Source organism: Myzus persicae, unplaced genomic scaffold, assembly GCF_001856785.1.
Source record: "Myzus persicae strain clone G006 unplaced genomic scaffold, MPER_G0061.0, whole genome shotgun sequence".
In the NCBI taxonomy this organism is placed as follows: Eukaryota; Metazoa; Arthropoda; class Insecta; order Hemiptera; family Aphididae; genus Myzus; species Myzus persicae.
Window position 1 is genome coordinate 437955 of NW_019100914.1, and position 24046 is coordinate 462000.

A 24046-nucleotide genomic window follows, 5' to 3' on the forward strand; every position below is an offset into this window, starting at 1 on the left:
ATTAACTAGAAACGATTTTTTTCATCCAATCTTCAATGTTGCAGTTAACTATAAATAACAACTTTCTTTATTAAACTCCTGGAACTTATTGGCAGTGGTTAATGCAGAAGTAAATGTGCTGTTTTTAATATTTATAATATTGGTACATATGTTTAAACAATTATTTTATAGCCTTGCCATTGTATAGTTATGGATACATCTAGTTAAATGATTGAATGGTTGTATAGTGTAAGCATCTTATTGAATAAATCTGTTTGGTTAAATGTTTGCTCCAATATTTAATTCAATTATGTGAATATGTAACTAATGAAAATTATTGAACATATAATATATCATAATATATTTAATACTCTTCAATTGTATTTCATTTGTTTTTTTATTAAAATAGTATTTTACTGTACTTGATTGCTATTTTGTTTTCTTTATCAAAGAACGAGATAAGTGCGTATAGTGTGTACTGAATGAATACACTACTATATAGTATATGATGATTTGACAACAAGACAATAAAACAGCAGTACCTTCATAATATATACCACCAAACCATTCAAACCATTCAAACCATTCAAACCAGATAGTCCTTTGTCTAAAAAAGTCAGCTATTTGTATTGCTTTTATCTTGTAAATATGGGTTTTTTAAATCATCGTTTACATGGTAGCTCGTTAAAGGTCACCACATAAAACTCGTGTATTTGAATTTACACAAAAACTCTTGAGAATTTGTATGCGACAGAATCGTTTTCAAATGTCTTGAGTCGTTTTATTGTTCACCAAGGATTTGTCTTGGAATATCATGATGAATAACAAAGTATTTATTTGAAACTATTCTGTCTTCGCTCGACTAAAAAGTCGTAATTTAAAGTTGTTTATTTTTATAAACCTATAGGTATAATTTTTTAACACGTTATAGGTACGTAGGTATATCGTATATATGTAATAAATAACTCTTCAAGAAATGAGCTTTACTACTAGTGATTTGAAAATAACATTAAAACGTTAAATACAATAATCAATCGCTAGAGTGTTGCTAAGTATAATTTTCGAAACAAACTTCTAAACTAATAACCAGTTGCAAAATATAAACTAGAAACAACCAAACATTTTTTAATAAAATATTGTACATATTAACATAAAAATAATGTTAATAAATTAATATTCTCATATTTTAAAAATGTTCTATATATTATTTTACAAAATTTTATGCAACTTATAAAAAACTATATAGCAGCAATTATTTTTTTTTTTACATATATTATATTATAAATTTTTGTTTTGGCCGAAAAGGGAATCGACCTTTTTTAAATTTGGTCGAAAAGTGAATCGGCCGAAAAGGGAAGGGTACGTTTTTGGTCGAAAACGGCGATGCCCATATCGATAGTGTATTTACAGTTTTACGAGTAAATATTTAACAAAAACACTCCATGTACCTATAATTGAAAGGTTTAGAATAAAAAAAAACTGCCCTAAAAGTAGTGATATAATTTTATAGCTATATCTTTGGACTATAAATATTATGTATACTACAATAGTCTCCTTAGTAATTGAACTTCACTAGTTATTTTAAAAAGCTTGATTAGTAATACAAAAATATATAAATGATTTTTATTGTAGACTATATTATTATGTACTCATTATGTTATAGTATTTTTAAATTTTTAGCTTAAGTCACAAAGCAAAAGTAGTGTAATGCTAGCCGCGGAGAATATTATCTAATTGGTAACATATAAAAATGTAGTACAATAATAATTTCTACTTTCTTGTGAAATTGCCTGTACCTCTGTTGATATTGTTCAAAATTATTTGAAAATTATAGCATGCACATGAACGAGAAATGTTCAATAAGATTATTGTATTTTCAAACTTCATTATTTACCTACAAATTTGCTAACTATGTTAACCAGAATAATTTTTTGAGAATCACGATTCAGCAACACATTTTTAACACGTTTCCTGTTGTAAATATTATACCCAGCAAGTTGTCGCGTGTTGTGTTGCGTATATGTGCATTTTAAGGCGCTTTTTGTCGTTGGATACTTTTAATATGGCCATACAGGCAATATGTTATTGATATCTGCAGTTACCCATGGAAACTTGACAACCAACAGTTTTGGATTTTTAATGTATTTAGTAACTTCTATTTCAAATTATTATGCTGTTTCAACTTTTCAAGTACTTTCATTTAATATTGTTCATATAATTTATGAATTTTTCTACTAATAGACCGCCGAATAATTTGTTAACCTAGCTATAGTATTTATACTATTACTATAAACTATTTTGTGTTCTATATTTTAAATTTATTTATTTTACAATCACTGTATTTAATACATTTTTTATTTTAAATAGATAATTAAAATTTTTTTTCAACCCAAAACTAAAATAAATGATTTAAGAATAGCTGTATAGTATAAATAATCAACTTGGAACTTTTATAGACATTTATTATTTCATTGAAGTTTGAAATATTTTATATTTTACTAAACAATTTTCAAGGTTATTGATCTATTTATTATTTAGTTTATAAGAAATTGTTAAGAAAATCTAATAATTATTTTTATAATTTTGGTATTTTAGGGATATCTTGTATTTAATTTTGGCCCTTCAAAAAATATTGAGTATAACTTTTGTAAAAACAATATGTAGATATCGTTCTAACATATTCTCTAGATATTAAAGTTAAAAATGGATCTGGTGGAGCAGAATTTTAAGATTTCTGGGAGTTTAGTAGTAGTTATACGATTCGTGATCCACATTGGTATAGATTTTTTCGCGTAAGAAGTAAAGTATTGTTCAGTAATGTCAGTTAGCATTAATATGCTAAATATAATACTATGTTATCATTTGTACCCATTTATAATGTGATAGATATATACATTTTAAATGCATGTGAAGTATCAGAGTGCCCGGACACGAGGGCTATTTCTTTTTGCAACTGGCTCGGCCCCAGTAAGTGTACTAAGCTTCGTTATAAAAAAAGTACAGAGACAATCAAATTTGTCGAAGTTTTTTCTGACATTTTTCTTTTTAATGCTAAACCTATTATTATTGGCTAACTATAAATAAAATATTACTGCAGTTGGGTCAACATATTATCCCCTTCCTGGTTATTTATTTATAAATTAACTAAATTATTTACTAAATTATTTAATACTATATTACTGAATATATTTCAATATTGCCCGCATATTGATTTTAATTTTCGACCTAAGAATACTATTTCATAAGCTTATAATAATGCGTGTTGTCATTGTTAATATAATATAAGAACATATTCTACAATAATAATTACAAAAGTTGTAGCTGCTGCAATTAAGACAAATACTATTTTACTTATTATAATAGGTATGTAGTAATGATATGTAATAAAATGACTGTTATATAATAAATGTTATTATTTTGATATTAATTATTACCAATTCTCAGTAATCCGTTTGATATTATGTTCTTTCTGTTAATAACACCATTATCGGTTTTATTAAAGTGCTTGGGAGCTGAAGCATACACTGTTCCCCATATTGATTTTTTTTAGTATAAATTACATAGATATTAGGGATCAAGTAGAGGTTGACGAGTTGTAGAACTAAAAGTATTAATTGTGGACTACTATCAAAAATAGGTTAAATATTTTTAGTCTGAAGTTATTTATGATATGAATTTTAATACATTTTCATAGATTATTTTCTGATTAATTAAAATAGTATTAATAAATATCTATAATTGACGTCTCAACGTATAAGCTATTTAGTATCAGAAAAATTTTTCGAAGTTTATGATTTTAGCATACTATTCTATAGTCTATATTCTATATTCTATAGTCTTCTATAAAATTTTAGTAAATACCATCTACTAGAAACATCGAATTCAATTTTCAAGATTTGGTTTAACTTCACAAAACAAAAATATTTAAAAAAATGCAGAAAAAAAATCAAAGTTTTCATTTTTAAATACCTTACAAAGATTCAAAATAATTAGAAAATCAGACCAAATTATAAACGTTTGGAGAACATTTCCAGGTTATCTAGGTTATTATTTTGTGAAATACAGCACAATTTTAAATTGAAGTGGAACCAATATTTTACAAGTGATGGATATTTATATCATTCATACAGTCTTATGCTGATTGACACTAACTAAACTATATTGTTAAGTTCACTCAATATTTTTCTGTTTACCTGTAGATTACAGAAATGAAAAAAAAAGTTACCTAACGATCACAATTTAATACGATATTATGATGAATTAAAATCAATCATAATGGATCATCATCAAGCAGTGATTAAGTAAGAGTTAATTCATATTTAATTTAAAAATATGAGTTATTATGGTAGAACCAGGCTCTCACAAATGTTGTTCATTCCACACTTTTATTAGTAAATATTAATTTGAACAATAACATTGTCGGGGGACAATAAAATCTAAATTTTAAATTAACATAAATAATTTATATCATCAGTCAGTTAGAATCAATCATTGAATTTTCATTATTTTAAATTTTACTATCAATTTTTACTATACAGGTATTTCTGTTATTGTGTGTGTATTATACTTGCCTTATTGTACTCATACTTTGGCATAAATTGTAAATATTCAATTAAAAATAATAACTTATTTTTTATTAATTTTAAAATTTTTATCTTGACATTTTTATAACTTACATTAAAGAAGAGTAACTTCTAACTTTACGCTTAACTTCAAGTTTTCTACTTTAATTTAACGAGTTAAAAATTTAAAAAACTAGCCCAATGTTGAAAACATTTTTATTGCATAAAATAAATAAATATTGCCATTGCATATTAATCATATGTTGGTATGATATGCATATATTATAGATCACATATTAAAAATAATTTTAGCGTAAAGAACTTCGTTGTAATACCTATATTATATTAAAGGTGTTATATTGCGTGACAATAATTACTTTAAAACTGTAACCGCTATGCATAAATTATATTAATAAAATATGAACATCAAAGAGCCACTTACGAAAATTAATCAGTTCCATTCGTTCATTTCACTGCACAAACAGAGGACAGCTCAAATGAACAGCTTAAGTGGACGATATTACACCCATCAATCATGAGTACGTATTTTATATTTAGTTTTTAATACCTATATATTGATTAGTAAAACATTTAAATCATAAAAAAGTGGGAAAGTGGGTAGAATATAACCAGGAAATTGCCTTGCGCCGTCCGGATCCCGTGACCCACAAGCTTATCAAATAACACGTTTTGTTCTACTACACTAGCTGGGTCCTTAATTATTTTAGGTATATGTGCACAATTGTAAGACTATTACCCTATAAAAACATTTTCTTAACTAATCTAGGACTGTCTATGATCAATGTAGAATAAAGTTCAAAGTTATGGTTAAAAATGTTTACACTTTCTTTTCTTAATTTTTTTTCACTTTAAAAAATAATTATTACCAATAATTTTAAAAATTATAGGTATACAATACTCATAATTAATATCGTATACATTTTTACCGACACATGAATTAATTTTTTCAACAATATGTTATGTAACTCGTGTTAGGTAAGTATAATAATATAAAATATGTATCCTTAAGTTTGAATTTTTACACTTAATATTTTTTCTCTTGGCATATTGTGCTTATATTTATATTCTATCATAATTTGTTCAATTCTAATAACTTATATTTTTAAGGTCAAAGAAAAAGTAAAAAACATTTTTAACAATACCATTGGTTTAAATAGATCAAAATATACTGTCGTAAATATGTTAAAATGGAAAGGTAAATGATAGTATATAGCTTAGAAGTCAACAAAAAATATTACTAACCCAACTACTGTAGTCTCTAAAATAATTCCGGACCCAACTGGCATAGCAATTTTAAATTCGGGACCCATCTCAGATGCAGTCCTTCTCGACGTGCCTTATCGTTAACATAGTTTTGCGACAAATTTAATGTATACGTTATGTTATATTAATATATTTTATAATATGTTGAATCAATGTGGCCACGGGTGTTAAATACCTTCAAATTTTAAATATTTTTTTAATCGAAAAAAAAAACATTTACTCATATAACTGTTACGTAGGTATTCTATAAACACTTTCATACGCATAATAGTGAAGTTTGATTTATGGCTGTAGGTATATAATTTGTAAAGCTTAATGCGTTTATAATTTTACCATTGTTGGAAACATTTTTAAAAAACAATCTAGTGGTTATTAATAAACGACTTATTATTTAGTTCAATTTAATTTTTTTTTTTTCTTAACAGCTTAGCGGACCATGCAGGTCCATCGCTGCCACCATTATTTCATTCCATCGGGCCTTATTATGGACCTTATTATCAGGCCTTACTAGTGGTTATTATTTTATTAATAAACGACTTATTATTTAGTTCAATTTAATTACCATATTATTATTCTAGCATTCATATTACAGTTTAATGTTAGTGAATAAAAATACATTGTATTCAAAATTTAAAGTTTGCATTTAGCTACCGAAATTAACATGTATGAAAATTTGTGTCCTTTAGTTTAATAATTCTGGTGTCTTAACTCAAACGAAATAAAATGATATCATAATAACACAGCATCCTGAATAGGCAATTTGGCTACACACCAAAGTTTATTTTCCTGGTATTTCATAATGAGAAATTTAATATAAAAAGCGGGTAAGTGGGCGACGCTCAGTTGTACAGTAGGTTACAAGTGGGTCACTATTAAGGATGGTGTTAAATTTGAGTTCAATGATAGAATATCACTGTATACAAAAACCGATTCTTAGCGGAGACGGTTTGTTGACAAAGGGTATTTAATTTTATATTTATATTGTTATTATTACTACTGTAGCTGGTAGGTTGAATTAACATTATTTTTATAGTATCATACTTCAATATTTGTGTATAGTAATATACTTTACAATTTATTTTAAAAGTATGCATGAATAATATTTTTAAATTATAACGATGTAGGTAACTAAAATTGTTATTCTTGGTTATATTTTAATATATAATTTCGTCCAAATTTGAACTTGAAATAGTTATACAAAAAACTGAAAAAACTGTGTTTATATATTATATGATTTAGATTTTTTGATTACAGAATGAACTACTTACGTGAAACCTTGTTTTCAATTTTCAATCCTTGGCTATAAAAATTGAGCATTTTCTAAATTTTGAACTACTTTAACAACTTGAAATTTTCCATTTTAAGACATTTTTTTAAAATTTGAGCTTAAAATGCTTATATAAAAAAATCGTCACTATGTTTTTTAAATATTTTTAAACTGCTATTGTAACTTTATATCAGGAGCCTTATTTTGAAAATGGCAGTGATCGATAAAACGTCGGGTATAATCTTCATAATTTTACAAACAATTGTCTACAGAAATTAAATGTACAAATATAGATGGATAATGATGTGTGAGTCGTGTGTGAGTGCTTGTGCCATTCGACGGTGGAATGATGCAGAGGCAATTACCGTTACTTAATAAATATTATTCTGCAGTGGAGACAACGCATTTATATTTGGTATAATTCGATTTCGGAATTACTCCTCCAATGAGAATATTTTTGTTTGTTTATTGAAAGTAACGACAGTTCAAATTATTATCTTAAGACTTAATTCATTCATTCTTGTTTAAATATATATGGTTTATAATTCGGTGTGTCAATTATTTGGAAAATTAGTAATTACATAATTTAAAGTAATTTAAAGTGCGTTATTTTATATATTATTGCTAATATACTATTATTGCACAACACAATTATTTTTAATATGTTTTTAACTTCAACTGAGTTGAGATTTACATCGAAGAGTTAAATAAATATTATGAATCAAAAATACAAGAGTTATAAATCTGTATTTACGACAGAGTGACATACGGAGTTTGAAGGTGCCATTTGTCAACCTTGACAAAATTAAGCTTTTATTTTATGGCCGAATACACTTCATTTATGCATCAACGTTGGCCGTTTATTTAGATAAATAAAACTTATTCTTTTACTTTTTTGAATTTTTAACAACTACATCTATAATAAATATATATCATTATGACGTATTTGTTATGAATTTACTTAGTTATGAATTGTCATAATATTATTGAATAACATTATTTAGATTCTGAGAGGAACGATAATATATTACTATAGTTAATTTACACAGTGACATTTTCAAAAGCAATTTTTTGACAAAAAATAATTCAACCTACTGTAGTGTTCATGCCTAATAGTGAAATAAATTACTTTAATCACAATAGTATCATAAAATATACTTAATTAGTAATATTATAGGCTTACAGACCGCTTTAGATCAAAATCGTTTTTGATATGAAATGATTTTATAAAAAGGAATTCAAACTTAACACATCCTATCAAGTGTTTTTAGAAACATCTCATGTACAACAGAGCGTTACCCACTAACCTTAAATTAAAAAAAAAAATTAAAGGTACAATTTAAAAATTACAAATAAAGCACTGATATTATAATTTTGTATTTACAACATTTAATATGTAACTGTATATTGTTTAATCTAGATAAGATAATGTGATGGAGACCGCGTGACCGAGGTTCGAACCGGTGCGCGTTGCAGCCGACTCCTTAGTCCGCCGGCCACTCCGTCCCCCAAGGCCCAAATATATGTAAATTATGTTTATATTAAATTACATTTAAATTAAGTATAGCAATAAATTATCATACATTTGCATAATAATTATACCTAGTGTATGTATTATATATAAGTTACTTATACATTTAATTAAACGTATACAAAGTTGAAAAAAAAACAATATCAATTTAGTCAAGTTTTTAAGTAAGTATTTTATAGTTATTATTAATTAACTAATTAATTAAAATAATTATTAACTCAACGTTTTTTAAATTCAATATAATAAAGTATAAATTCCTGAAAATAATTTTTTTTTAACTCTTCGATTTCAAGTTATTATATATTTGTCCTTTTTAATGAAAATCTATGAATTATAAATATGTTTTTGCTTATAAGTAACTATGAACACAAATGAATTGTATTATAATATAGGTTTATGATAATTGATTGTTAATCTTTATTTTGTTTTTTTATTGCAGATAGTGAGTGATTGCTACACAATAATTTGGTTTTAGTAAATTATATCCAAACAAATGTAGAATAAATGTTGATCATGTTCAATTTAAGTTGAGTAAAGTTTTATTATTAGATAGATAATTTTATCAATAGATTTAAATATTTTACCATAAATATAGTAGTTATGACCAGGGCTTGCAAACGTTATAATAACGTAATGATTATAACGTTATATTTGATAAAAAACGATTGAAATTTGTAAACGTAATTATAACGGAAAACGATAAACGTAAATAAATAAATAACACAAAACAAAACGTAACGTTTAACAAAATATATGATGTATCATTAAACAAAACATAACGGAAAACGGTATATATTGTATTCCATTAAACGAAATAATTAATTCCCAATTATTTAATAATACTTAGTAGTATTCAATTATTTATTCAATCTGAAAATTAATTTTATTTCGTATCCGGCCTATCCGGGAGATCCCGTATTAGATATTATTTTAGAACTTAATAAGAAGTTATTAATAGAATAATTTAATTACCAATAGCTAATAATAGCGATGCTCTTATAATATTGTACTGTACTACCTGTTCTACGGTCGAAATTTATACCACTCAAGTTATTCAACTATTGTGTTCGGTGTTCAGTTTGCTCAGATTTATTCACTCGTCAGTGTTTGTCTAATTGTTGTCAAATGTTTAATATTTATATTTTATACTAATATACTTATAGTTTTAACGTGGATACGTTTTCTTTATATTAGTTTAACCCATTTAATTAAATAAATAAAATTAAACAATACCTACTTAAAACTCAGAACAAGGAAATTATGTCCCCAAAAAAAGGTCATAGTCGTATACTTTTAAATTGCGGCCTGTGTACTTTTAAAACAGGTATCTAAATACTTTTAATTTTTGAATAACGATAAACGCAAAAATTGTATAACGTTTAAATTATGAATAACGTTAAACGCAAAAATTGTATAACCTTTTAATTCTGAATAACGATAAACACAAAAGTTGAATAACGTTTAAATTTTGAATAACGATAAACTCAAAATTTGTGTAACGTTTTGATTGTAAATAACGTAAAACAAAATTTATTTTTCAAATGCAAGCCCTGGACTTATGACTATGTCAATTACTTATAATTTATAAGTTATAACATATTATTATAGTTAATATTAATTAAACAGTTTACACAGATTTAGAAAATTAATAATTATCAAAATAAACTAATTATATATTAGTATATTGTTTTGTAATGAATTTAGCTAGCGTAAAAAAAGTCAAGTGCAGCGTATCCCTTTAGTATAGGTACACTAATAATTTAGGTTTCATATAAGACACTGCAACGGATGTGCACAATTTTAATTAAATTATTTTATAAAAATTCTGTGTAGGTATACGACAAATGATTCTGATTGAAGACGGTCCTACATCTTTCATTGCTATATTAGTATATTATTTTATGATATATTTGGTATGGTCAAAGTAATTTATTTTACTTTAATTATTGAGCCAAAAACATTGGAAAAATGTCATTGTGCTCATAAAATATAAATTGTACTCGTATATAGGTGGCTATACTGGCTATTCGCAGAATTAACTACTCCTTAAATAAGAGTTCGCAATTTCAGTGATTTCAGTGTTTATGATTTTGTATTATTGTTTTTGATCTGATTTGTTCATTAAATGTATTTAAAAATAACTACTAATTTTTTAAAATAACGAATTCTGAATCTTGCCACGTTTCTCTCTTATATTATATTCATATGATGTCTTCTGTTTATTTTATATATTATTGTATTTTATTGTAACTTTGAACTGATCTGTCTAATGTGACTAACTTTGTATTCGTATGCTTATTTTATTTTGTATATACTTATTAAGAAATTTTATTTCTTTTGCGAAAGGATGTACCTATCCAAATTTCTAATATTTCCTGTTTATTTTATTCTAATGTTGCTATTTTAAATTACTATTATTATTATTATTATTATTATCACTATTGTTACTATTATTACTATTATTATTACTATTATAACTATTGTTAACTTTCTGCTCCATCACAAGCTTGGGCTTAAAGGAGTAGATATATTTCTTTATTTATACGATTTATTGTACATTTAAAGAAAAATTTAATAAAAAAAAAAAAAAAATAGGTACTTAGAAGAACAAGTTAAAAGTTTCAAGTACGCATGTTTAATATTTTTGAATAACAACAAAATAACTTAGATTCAATTTTTCATCTACTAACATTATATGATATATAGAAATGTGATGTAAACATTCAGTAAAAATGTCATGTACCATGGTTATTTTATTTTATTTACATCATTAAAATAAAATCAATTACCTATATTCATCCTGATGCTTTTGAAAATTACTGAGAATTTTTGATTTTGACCTGTCAAATACATTATACAAACTACTTATCTTGTAAACAGACACAAATAAAATCTAAAATATGTTCAAAACTACTTCATTGCAAAGTCACTGTGTTAAAATTGTTTTCTTGTATTGTAATGATTGCTTATATGGACAAATAATTCACATTGTCAAATGTCACATTGTTCTATGACAAATAAATAATAATAATAATAATAATACTTTCATTTTGTCATTATAACATTTTACAATTCAACAAAAAAACACATAAGAAGTGTAAGTAAATTAACATCATTTTGCATCTAAACTGAAAAAAGTAATAGGTACAGTAAAATATAATAACAGCTAGTTAACATTAAAATACATTGTCTCACTTCGAAAAAGCGTAAAGCTTGTCAATCGTAAGAAATTACTTATTAAATATCATTACCAACATATAAATATTACTTAAATAACAAAAAAAAAGAAAAAGAAAACATTCATAAATCACAACTACGTGTAACATTATCAAATTGATAATGTTTTTTTTTAAATACATTTTAAAGAATTAAATTTATGTAGTAGATTAAAAATTCCAAATTAAAAGGGTGAGCGGTGCTGAAGTTAGGGTTGAGATCGCACAACGGGGAGTATGGTACAATTTGTATACAAGATAATCGTGTGCAGAGGTTGATGGAAAATATGAATTACTAAAATCATTAGGACCGTTTGTACGCGTCCTTCCGCGAAAAGTGGGTCCAACGACCCCTGTTACTAGCAGGCCTTGTATCTCACTGAACTAATGCATGTTTAAGTAATATTATGCAGGGGGACTGTGGCTATGCATATGGGTGTAGGTCTCTTGGTGTTAGTGAAGGTCGTCCATTACAGTTATTATTTTATATTTTATATTTTGTTTTTAAAGGGTATGTGCATGTGTGTGTAAATGTATTCTATACTTATTATGTCCTAACAAATCTGATACATATGCATTTGAATTATATTAAAAATGTGCATGTATATGTGTACACTTCCCTTATTTGTAGTAAGTGCTGCTCTGTTGTACTTGCGGTGTGTATTTGTTGATATTCCCTCAGATTGGTGTTCAATACTCGATATCGCAGCGACAATACAATATGTATTTTGATTTATATGATTTTTGCAGAATGTTAAATACTTAACGCTATTTTCTATAGCCTTATGTGATTATTTGAGTATGAATTATGTAATGTTATCTATTGCGGATTGTGACTATTATCATGTGCTATGGAAAAATAATTTTATTAAACTAAAATTAAGCTGAACACATGGACATAGTAGACACTTGGACGGATGTCGAGAGACTAATTACATTTTGTGTTCTTAATCACATACACTGTTGTTACGACTTCCGGTACATAGGTACACACACACTACTAAAACGGCCATTATCATGGTCAACACGTGATTCAAACCCGGTCCTCATAGGTTTAAAGCTATTTCAACTTTCAAGGGAACATGACATGGAGGGTTAAATAAATCACAACGAGGGAGTCTACATATGACAACAGAAGAAGACAGCTGATGAAAAATAACACCACATTATAAAGAATTGACCATCGGAACGAGGATAGTTGGTCTTGAATAACCAATTGGTTGCCAAAATGCCAACCAATGAGAAACTCGAATACAGTGGCCAACAGATATATTATATACCAGTACAACGTCTGAAGAGAAACACTTCGACTCAAACCTTTAACACCGACTTGCAAATGTCGGAACAAAGCCTGAAGGAATTGAAGGAAGCTCAAGCTGAGCCTAGCTTGCATACGTTTCCACAAAGCCATATAGGTTATATATTAGGTCTCGAGGTCATATAGGCACCTTAATATTGAACATGTCTGAACGTATAGCTGCTTTTGTAACTGAGCGATACCAGAATAAAACGGATTTTATCAAAGCCAACAAATGATCGGACAAAAACAGGCTGTTTTGGCAAATGAAAACAACATCGTTTAAGCCACATGCTCCGTGGAAACCTGCGCAGATGACGCGCCTAACGATGTCGACCAGCCAATCGGGAGGAAAACCGTTCCGCCAAACTGGTAAATACACCTCCACGTTTGTCGAGATTCGAGACCGATCAGTATTCTTCAGCACTTCAAACCAACAACTACTGAACACCAAGTCACCAACAGACAGCCAAGAAGAATTGAAGCGGGAGAACCGACCAGAGAATTACGACGGCCAACTGCGTCGGACCAATTTACTAGCATCGCAGTGAACCACAGTTACGGCGACAACGATTCAAAATCCACAGACACCGTGGAAAACGGACAACCAGCCTCAGCCTCGCATCTCTACTCACTAAACGACAACCACTCGGGGTAAACGGTTGTCGGGAACGCTCTCGGCACAGTGCCGGTCGCAGTGAATCAAGAACCCGCAGTGCGTCGGGTGTGTCGGTCGTGAAACCGCAGACAGCGACTGAGACGAACCTGAGGTGTAACCGTTCTCCTTCTATACGGCTGATACCCGAACAGTTATCACGCGAAACCATAAAACGGCTCTTTTCGGGGCCTCCAAATCTTAGTCCTCCCGAGCGCATCACCCGCCTACGTTCTTATCCCGATCGGATCCTGTATTCAGGCGCCACTTATTTGAGCGGAACGTGTTACACTCCTAATTGTACAAAGAACAAACATTCCTTAACTGTAAGCTAAGATCTCGCGCTCCGGGTGTACGATACTATCCTCCCCATATTTATATAATTTATATTATAAATAGAAATAAAGGACCAACTGATTACCTTTGATGACTAACTTCACCACCCGCGAATCCGTCTCACTTTTGAGAAACGTAATTGGAGAAGATTTTCGTGTTTGGCACATTGAAATTGTATACTTTCATACTAGTGCAAGTGGCTAATCAAGTCGTACAGACTACAAAACTATTGTTCAATTAAAAGACACCGCATAATACAATATTATGTAAAATATATCGCTGGAATATGGAGAAATGACGTGTATGCAATGACATAGCTATATCACACTAACAATTGTATTATTTTTATACTGTATATATTAAATATAGCTACAAGACATATACATAAATGAAATACATCAAGTATTTGTATAACACATATTTTAATAATATCGTAATTATTAATTGATATGACTTCACTCAATACAACTCAGCTCTTCTTAAACTTACGATAAATCCAACCATTAGTCATATTATGATACTGGAGGTCGGTGCCACTGAAGGTCAAATAAATTAAAAGCTTGGGTTGTATATTATAGAATGGTTTTGTATTCTATGAATTACACATTATTGTAAACCGAAATGTGTATATATATAATTATAAAATACATTTTAAGTATTTATTGACTGATATTGGTGTATAAATTATGCATAAATAATATTAATAACTAGCGAGCCTGATGTGGCTTGGTGGTTGCCGGGTTGGCCGCAGTCACTAATGTGTGGTGTCCGGCGTCGAAGGATCAAAGAATAGTGACCACTCGGCTTCTTAGCGACAATTCATTAAGGCAAAAAAAAAGATACAAGTTCCGACCTTTCTTACTTGTAATATGTACATTGAAACTCCACCACTGTTAAGACCTTGCTTATGTAAAACTTAACGATATAACTACAAATAATAATAAAAAAAATAACAGTTTTAGAGAACGCTATAAAAGGTCATAGTAATGAATTCATATTAGAATTATAAGCAGAATTCTTTTTTTCACAAATTGCATTGAATTATTTTAGTTCACAGTTCAAAATATTATAACATGACATACCGAGTTCATAATAATAAAATATTTTATGATTATTACTACTGTGACAAACATTAATTATGATTTTTCATTTTTGACGTAATACACATTATAATTAATATAATTTGTTTGGACGATTACTATTCTAAACATTATAAAAATTAAAAAGTACCAAGAAATTATATTAATTATTTTACTGTTATTTGAATTTTTTACTGGTGGAGCTTACATGAACCAATTTAATCTTTTTTTCCTGGCAGAGCTTACACAAAAAAAGGTTAACTCTTGGTGGAACTTACATACACTCCTAACCATAACCCTCACAAAAACCCAATGGCACTTCATTTTGCTAAAGATAAAACAAGATAAATAATAAATTAGTTAACTGAGGCGCCATCTATAAAAATTATATGTTGCTATAAAACATTTCAAATGAACAGGAAACAGTCGACAACTCAAATGAACAGCGATAGGTTGATGCTTGCACCAATATTGTGTCCATATTTTAAGTTACATTTTAAAAAATCCAATATTTTCTTTTTTTGTTTTATACCAGACGATTAATGACGTTCAAATAATATTATAGACTAGCAAGTTTTTATATTACAAGTATGTAAAATATTTTAAGTAAATCTTGACAAACCATTTAAAATATTTTTAGAGGCAACGAGAATAACACAATTTTCTTTTAAGGTTTGTACAAGTATTGCATTTATATTATATACGATTAACCGTACGGATATATTTGTTAATATACCACCGAAATATTCATTATATTATTATAGTTTATTGTTCAACAGTTTATTGATAGTTTGATGATGGACATTCAGAACGAGAAGAACCAAGTTTTAAACATTAAGTTGACCAAACTCATAGGTCTGTATCAAATTTTAGATCCCGGAACCTTAAAATGTCGGGGTCGAAACGTCTATCACATTGTCCTGGCGTTCATTGTGGTGTACATGTTTCTCATTTCGATGATGTTCAACATCAGTGGTGCATACTATTGGACGGACAATAAACTTATGAGCGTAGATTATTTTTGGAAAGCGGAAAACACGTTGTTCCTAATCTACAAGATGTGTATCATTGTCTACCACTCGGACGACATATGGGACGTATGTATGTCGATCACGCGATACGATTTTACATCGTTCAGCCACCGGGACAGACACATACTGGACCGTTGGCGAGAACGTTCGGTTTGGTTAACCACTATGTTTACCATTATGTATTCGTCGACGACGGTTTTTTACTTGGGCATTTCCTTGGCATTCCGTAATTATACATTACCGGTAAAAAACCACGACGGTTCGATAGGGTTTTACTGCCAGAACGTCATGAATTTCTATTTCATCGCATCTGATGAAACGTACAACACACACTATTTTACGTTTTACTTTGCCGAGGCGTTATTCGTCAGCTTATCGTTTATGTCATACGTCGTAATATCTACACTTTTGATTACACTGTGCTTTGCCATGTGCTGCCAGATGCAAATGATTTACAATGCGTTTGAATCGGTCGGGCAAAAATTGATTTGCGACCCTCATTCCCCGATTGGTGAGTACCATTCTTAATAATTTACCATTTAGTAGTATTTATTTAGCTCGCAAAATTTAGATATTCCAGAAAAATGTGGGTTTAATTTTAATATACCATCAGTGAAATATACGATTTAATATATTGTACTCGGGGTGATTTTTCGTTTGAGGAGATTTCCGTGTTATGTGGAATCTGTTATAACTAAGTCTAACATTTAGACCTTCTTCTGAGAAACTAGTTTTTTCAATTTACAACTAAAACTCAGTGGCAACGATTTCAGTATGTCTTAATTTACTTTTAGAATGTTTTCGTTGACCAAATGAGTTTGATTAAAAAATAAACCGATATAAAGTGTTAAAAAACCCAAAATTAGCTCTCACATATTGATATGTACTAATACTATTTGCATATGATCATTATTGTTATTTATACTTGTAGATAACACAGATAAAAAAATAAATGTACCTAATGAACACGATTTAGTATATGTTGAATTAAAAACAATCGTGATGGATCATCAAGCAGTTATGGAGTAAGAGTTAATTTATTTATTTTATTGAATTATAATGAATTATAATTTAATTTCAAAATTGAAAATATATCTACGTTCATATAAACGAATTAAACAATTAATATATTACCTAAAAAATTATCATAAATTCATTCAGATTCCAAATATATTTTTTCCGAAATAAAAATCGGAATACGGATGTGGAGGTGAAATACATGTAAAATTGAATAGGGATAATTAGTCAAATAATTTCGTTTATAGTTTCTATACGCTATAATACTTATATAATAGGTATACAACATGGAGATAAACTTTTTATGTGTGAGTTTACTACGTATATTTCGGATTGAGTGGTGCTTCCATACTTTTATCTTTAGCTTTCGTATGTGTTTATAGTCATAACCTTAATTTTTTTTTTCAGGAAATATGAACATTTTTTAAACATGTTTAGACTAGTGATACTGTCCCAAATTTTCGTATCGTCTGTATCGATCATCACGCTTTGGTTTCTGTTCATAATGGTAAGCAAATTACGTAATCCTTAGATTTGTTAACAATGCTATTATTATACTAAATTAATTTGATTTCATATTAGTCCTACATATTTATTCAGACATTTGAGAAAATTAATTATATCCAACGATATTTTTTAAATCAAATAATTTATAATTGCTCTTCCATAACATGTTTTAAAAGTTAACATACAGATCATACGTACTTTTTACATGACGTATCGTATGATTTTATATTACAACCCAATACGATAAATGCACTAGTATTGTACAAAATATGTAGTACTGCTATGCAATGAAAGAAAACATTTTGCTATTGCATAATATTTTCATAATGTTAATAGTTACCACACTTGCTAAATACTTAATAGTTGTTAAAGTTAATCGAATATATCGACTATGATTAATCGGTTTAAATTATGCAATATTTATTTTTATACTAAATAAAATAATAATTTCATTTCACGTGTACTGTCTACGTAGTATTTTGAATTGATGATTTATCTGTTGTGAATGATTTCAGAGTTTCTCCAACGATGATAAATACAAGGATTCGGATAGTGTATTCAAAAAATGTGTCTTCATAACTCTAGGAATATTGTGTGAAATATTTATTTTGTGTTATCTCTTTGGCAAATTGCATGATCAAGTAATTTAATACACATTATTGTTTATTATTATTTATAACTATTTAATCAGATATGTACATAACTACACCAAAATAATTGGTTTTATTCAAATTGATTAAGTTGAGATTTGGGTTGATTACTTCAATTTACGAGTATATTATATATTATTATAGTATGGTATGGTATAATATAATATTATTTATTCGTTTATTTAATATCAAAATAAAAAAAATATGTTATTTGTATTAATAAAAGAAAAATATCAGATTCAATGAGTTGTAGGATCCCATGTTCAAACTTGCTTAATGAACATCCTTTTTTTTTATTAAAGAAAGATTCAATAATATTCGGGTTGTATAGCAGTAATTGGACTGAAATGGATATGAAGTGTAAAAAATTAATATTATTGACAATGAAAATGAATAATGCTAACCAAAAAAAGTTAAAGTTTACTAGAACGAAAATTGTAAACTTGGAAATGTTTTTTAAAGTAAGTATTTTTCTCTTTAGTCATTAGGTACTCATTATTATTTAACTAATATAATAAAATTCTATTCAAATGCGTTTACAGGTATAGAATAATTATTCGATCCTCATCATTTACTAGTTAAATAAAATAATTGAAAATTTTTTTTTTTTTTTAATTAAATATAATTTAGTACCTATAAATAGGACAGTTTAATTTTTTTGAACTTCTCTCAGTTTCAGCGGCTATTATAACATATTTTTCGTCTTTAACGAGAATTTATGAATCGTAAATATGTTTTTATTTTTAAGTAATAGTGGACATAAATTAACCGTATTGTATAGGTTTATGGTAAATGATTATTTATATTTAATTTATTTTTTTAAATAATTTTTAGTATATTTTTTTTTTTTGAATGGTTAAATTGTTAAACTATTTTATGAAATACTATAAACATAGATGACGTGTAGGTTTGTGGAAAATAATTAATAACCTTTATTATTATTTTTTTTTATTTCAGACAATGAGTGATTGCTATTCGATTATTTCGGTTTTAATAAATTGTATCTATAGAAATGTTAAATAAATGTTGATCATGTTTATTTTAGATTTAGTAAAGTCTTACATTAATTATTGTTCTTAGTATCAGATTATTAACTAACGAGTTTAAATATTTTACTATACACCTAGTGCTTATGACTATTTAAGTTGCTTATAAATTATAAGTTATAACATAATTATATTAAATAGAAAATTATGTTATATTATAACACTTTATGCAGATTTTATAAAAAATAATAATTATCAAAATAAACTAGTTAGGTATTAGTATATATTGTTTTGTAATAAATTTAATTCGTGTAAAAAAGTCAAGTGCAGTGTACTGCTCTGCTATACTTTAGGTTTCGTGGGAGACAAAGTAATATTGATGTTTACAATTTATATTAATTAAATGATTTAAAATCATTGTATCTCAGTTCGGTGTTGACCTGCAACATGGTCTCATGTTTGTGCGATTGTTCGCTCCGTTATCGCTAGTTTTAATTATGTGAACAGTTCACGGGTTTCACTCTATTGGACGCATTTTCATCCAAAAATGGATAACATCACCTCTTCGAAAATGTTAAAACCCAAATGGTCGCTACCATCATAACTAATTTCCCAATTCACGTATCCAAATGGTACATAAAAAAACCAAGTCATATGTTTTGTCAAATATATTGTCTGTCATGTCGAACGATGAGGACAGTGAAATCAAATCTGACACTTCTTGTGATACTTCTAATATAGTCGACGGATGTTGTACCATTCACCAACAACAGGACAAAATTAGGGCTCCGTCAATCTATGTCCAAAACCTAATCAATTACTCCGCTTTCAAAAACACATTATTACAAATCGCCGGCCCTAACGTTTTCACATGCAAGTCTATGTCTTCTTTTCTGACTGTTCGTCCTCATGGTCGCCAAATATTATCAAATCAGCAAAAACATTGCATTACAAATGTCACTATGTGTAAAAAATATTATTATATAGTATGCACTTATATAAATAGTTGAAAGTTAAAAATTTCAAGTACTCGTGAATAATATTTTCGAATAACAATAGAAATACTAAAATATATGTATTAGTTAATACTAAAAATAATTTTGTACACCAGTAAAATAAGAACGATTACCTACCTAAAGTTTTCCTGACTTTTTTGAAAACTAAGGAGGATTTTCGATTTTAAAAATAGACATATTATAATATTGACATATTTAAACATTTTACTCAAATCGTTTCCAAATATTTCTATAATATTGTTGTATTTTAAAGATAACAAATAAAATAATATTGCTTGACATTTATTTTAAATTACATAAAACAATTTAAACATTTAACATTTTTTATATTTAACGAGACTACGCTAACTATAGCAGTATAACCAGTTACGAGAGAGACTAACTTACACACGGAGTAACGAATATGATAAAAGTACAGTGTTACCTTAACATAACAAATATGTGTGATGAAATATTTGTCGAGTGACTTTTTAGATATTTTTAAAATATTAGTATTTTAAAATTGCTGTGCACCACAGCAATTACATGTTATATGTTCAAAAGGGCCCAGCCCGTAAAATTAATATTGAATAAAAATCATTATTTCCTAAAGCCCAAAATGGCTTACGTAGTGTAGGATATATAATATCAAAGTATTTTTAAATTTCCATCTGTTTCACCACATTAAATGTCTTCTTTCATTATTATGTATAATATTGATATCATTAATTCGTAAGTTAAAAAGAAAATTATGTGGATAGTGCAGAACTGTACAATATATGTATATATATATATAGAGAGAGAGATTTATAAACCTATTCAATCAACCCATTCAATTAAAATTGAATTGTATAAATATATTAAGACATTCTTTAAAGTTCTAAGTATCTATATGCAAAACACAACTATTAGCCCTTTATTGAATTCATAATATAATATACATATTATAAAGGGACTACAACTACATTTTTTCAAGTGTAGTTCTTCTTCATTAGTTATACAAAAATGCATAATATTATGAAATTGTACGGTTGCATTATTTTATGGGTGAATTTTATAAAACCGAATGTTAACATGCTATGTAATATATAATGGGTATTCTATTGCATGACAATAATTATTATTATAAACCTATAATATCCCTCACGCATAAGTACAATTTCAGTTTTTATTAAAGAAGAAACCTTCGATGAAGTGACCATTGGCTTGTTTTACACAGAAGTTGGTACTTAAGATGCTCAGGTATGTTGTATTTTTGTAGGGCCACTTGCGTGTCTCTACAATCTGTAAATATGTTTTTTTTTATCAAGGTTTGATATCATCGTGTAAGGCATGTTCTTGGTTTCTCTTTTCTTCATGAGATGGCCCATGTGTGTAGTGTGTATGACCTATTCTGAGGCGATTTAATGCAACTTCGTCTCTCCTTTTGAGAGGACATTGGGTTATTCCATTTTTCTGTTGTACTTTTTATTTCGTTTAATTTAGTGTTCATTTTTAGCCATTCGTTTTGCTCTTTATTTTTAACTCAGTCTTAGATCATTTTTTTATATCTTTGTCTGGTTTTATATTCCAAAGGGTTCGTTGATGTGGGTTATTTTCTTTTTCCTTGGCAAGTATGTTCGCTCTTTCATTACTAGTTATTCCGCAGTGCCAGTTTATTAAAGATTATGTTATTGTTAAATTTATTAGTCAAGTTGATTATTTTCTTAACGATAACGTTATCATTATTAATATTACGAATACTAGAATATGAAGTGCTCATGGAGTCACTCTGTTAAAATTATGTACTTTTTTGTTTCGCTAGTTGGCATTTATTATATAAGATAGGGCTTTATATAAAGCGAGTGCCTCAGATGAATATATGCTACAATTATCCGAAAACCTCTCAGAAAGGTCGGTTTTTTAATAACTGCAGAAACACCCACCCCTTTATTTGTTTTTGAGATGTCTGTTTATATATATCATATATGTATGTGGTACGGTAATTTGTTTATTACTTCATAGAATACATTTTTGTGTGTATGATTTGTGGTTCCTTTTTTATTGTAATACTCTATTGATATATCAAATGAGTATTTTGTTGTTGTCCATTGAGGTTTTACGATTATTTCTCTAGTCAATAATATATATTTCTTTTCTTATTTGAATTCTCGCTCTTTCTCCTTAATCCTTTTGTACATAGGAATTAATTGTTTGTTTTTATTAAAAGTGTTTTGAAATAAGTTATTGAAAACTGTGTAAAAAGTTGATTTATTCGGGTCGGTTGTTGTTCTCATTGAGCACTGTAATATTACTATATTAGTCAATTTCTTCGACTACTAAGTGGATGTTCTCCAGTTATATTATAAGTAATATTATTGAATTAGGATCACTTTTATGTATATTATGCAGAACAGTTCTTAGTTACAAATGTTTGATTATAATAATTTATAATATTGTTATCGGATCTACAATAATGCATGAATATGAACAAAAGATAGAACAATTTTTTTGATACATTGTTCATTGTCTTTCTGGTAGCATTTCACGTTGTATTTGATATCATTATTGTGACTGTGTGCTTGGTTTTGTTCTGTCAGACACAGCGTTCGAATCAATTGAGCATACATCGTTTTGCCACCCTCATACCTAAGTTATTGTGTATGGACGTATGCACAGCGTAAATCTAGGACAAAATATTCTGTTCAAAAATATCCGGGGACAAAATAACAAATGAATAATATCATGAAAAAAATATCCGAATAAAAAAAAAATAACTTATTTCAAAGAGGAATAATAACAAAAACAGTTTAACTAGGTACATTATTAATTTAAAATCATATTTTAAAAACATTTGTTAATTCTCAAAATAAAATAAAAATAATAATATAGTATATTACATAAAATAATAATTATATCTTTAGTTATCGATGTTATACTATATCGTTATAGGTATGATAAGTGAGTTCAAATGAATTTTAAATATAATAGTATAAAATTATACTGAAAATGTACTTAAGTAATTATAAAGATAATAATAAACAATTCATATAAACGATTTCTCTACAACAAGGAGAACTGAGAGATTGTCTTTTACATTACCTTCTAATATAATTTATATTTTTGAAGATAAAACTAAGATTCACCACTCTCATATTGAAATTGAAGTCTTATTATTTAGATAAGTCACAATTGCGGGGAATGTAAAACAGGGATCAAAATGTGATATAATATACTAATTAACTTAACGAGTTTAAAAAAAACAGTAACTTGCCAAGCCTTGTATTTTGTGAACCAAGTTATGAAGTGAAAGATTATCTGGGTAAAACCATTTCAGAGATAGATTTGTGGCTTCAGAAGTTATAACACAAAATGGCTGGCAGAATTCCAATATGCCTTTTTCAAATATAATATATGGTGTGTTATTTATTTGGAAATTTCCATAATCAAGTAATTGGATTTGCATTATTTTTTAGTATTTTATATTCGTTGAAAAAAATGTATAATGAATTCTTGACTCTTGTAACTAAAAATTATTTGTTTTCAAATTTAACAGAGGATTGAGATTTGCATCGAATAGTTAAATTAAGTAGCCAAAGTTATTATTATGTATTTTTAACACTTTAAATGTATCAATTTCTTATTTAATCAACAAACATGTGAACCACTATAAGTA

At 27.6% G+C, this 24046-nt stretch overlaps 2 protein-coding genes across 2 annotated transcripts; both read left to right on the plus strand.

Annotated features, from left to right (window-relative positions):
* Positions 1 to 15790: 15790 nt before the first annotated feature.
* On the plus strand, positions 15791 to 16850 carry LOC111026810. The gene is made up of 2 exons (XM_022304960.1): positions 15791 to 15877; positions 15985 to 16850. Exon 2 carries the CDS (start codon positions 16000 to 16002, stop codon positions 16762 to 16764), a length of 765 nt encoding a protein of 254 aa, XP_022160652.1. The 5' UTR covers positions 15791 to 15877; positions 15985 to 15999; the 3' UTR covers positions 16765 to 16850.
* Positions 16851 to 17238: 388 nt separating this feature from the next.
* LOC111026808 (odorant receptor 46a-like) lies at positions 17239 to 19504 on the plus strand. Its single transcript, XM_022304957.1, has 6 exons — positions 17239 to 17261; positions 17662 to 17761; positions 18276 to 18401; positions 18713 to 18871; positions 19368 to 19410; positions 19491 to 19504. Exons 1-6 carry the CDS (start codon positions 17239 to 17241, stop codon positions 19502 to 19504), a joined length of 465 nt encoding a protein of 154 aa, XP_022160649.1.
* Positions 19505 to 24046: the final 4542 nt, after the last annotated feature.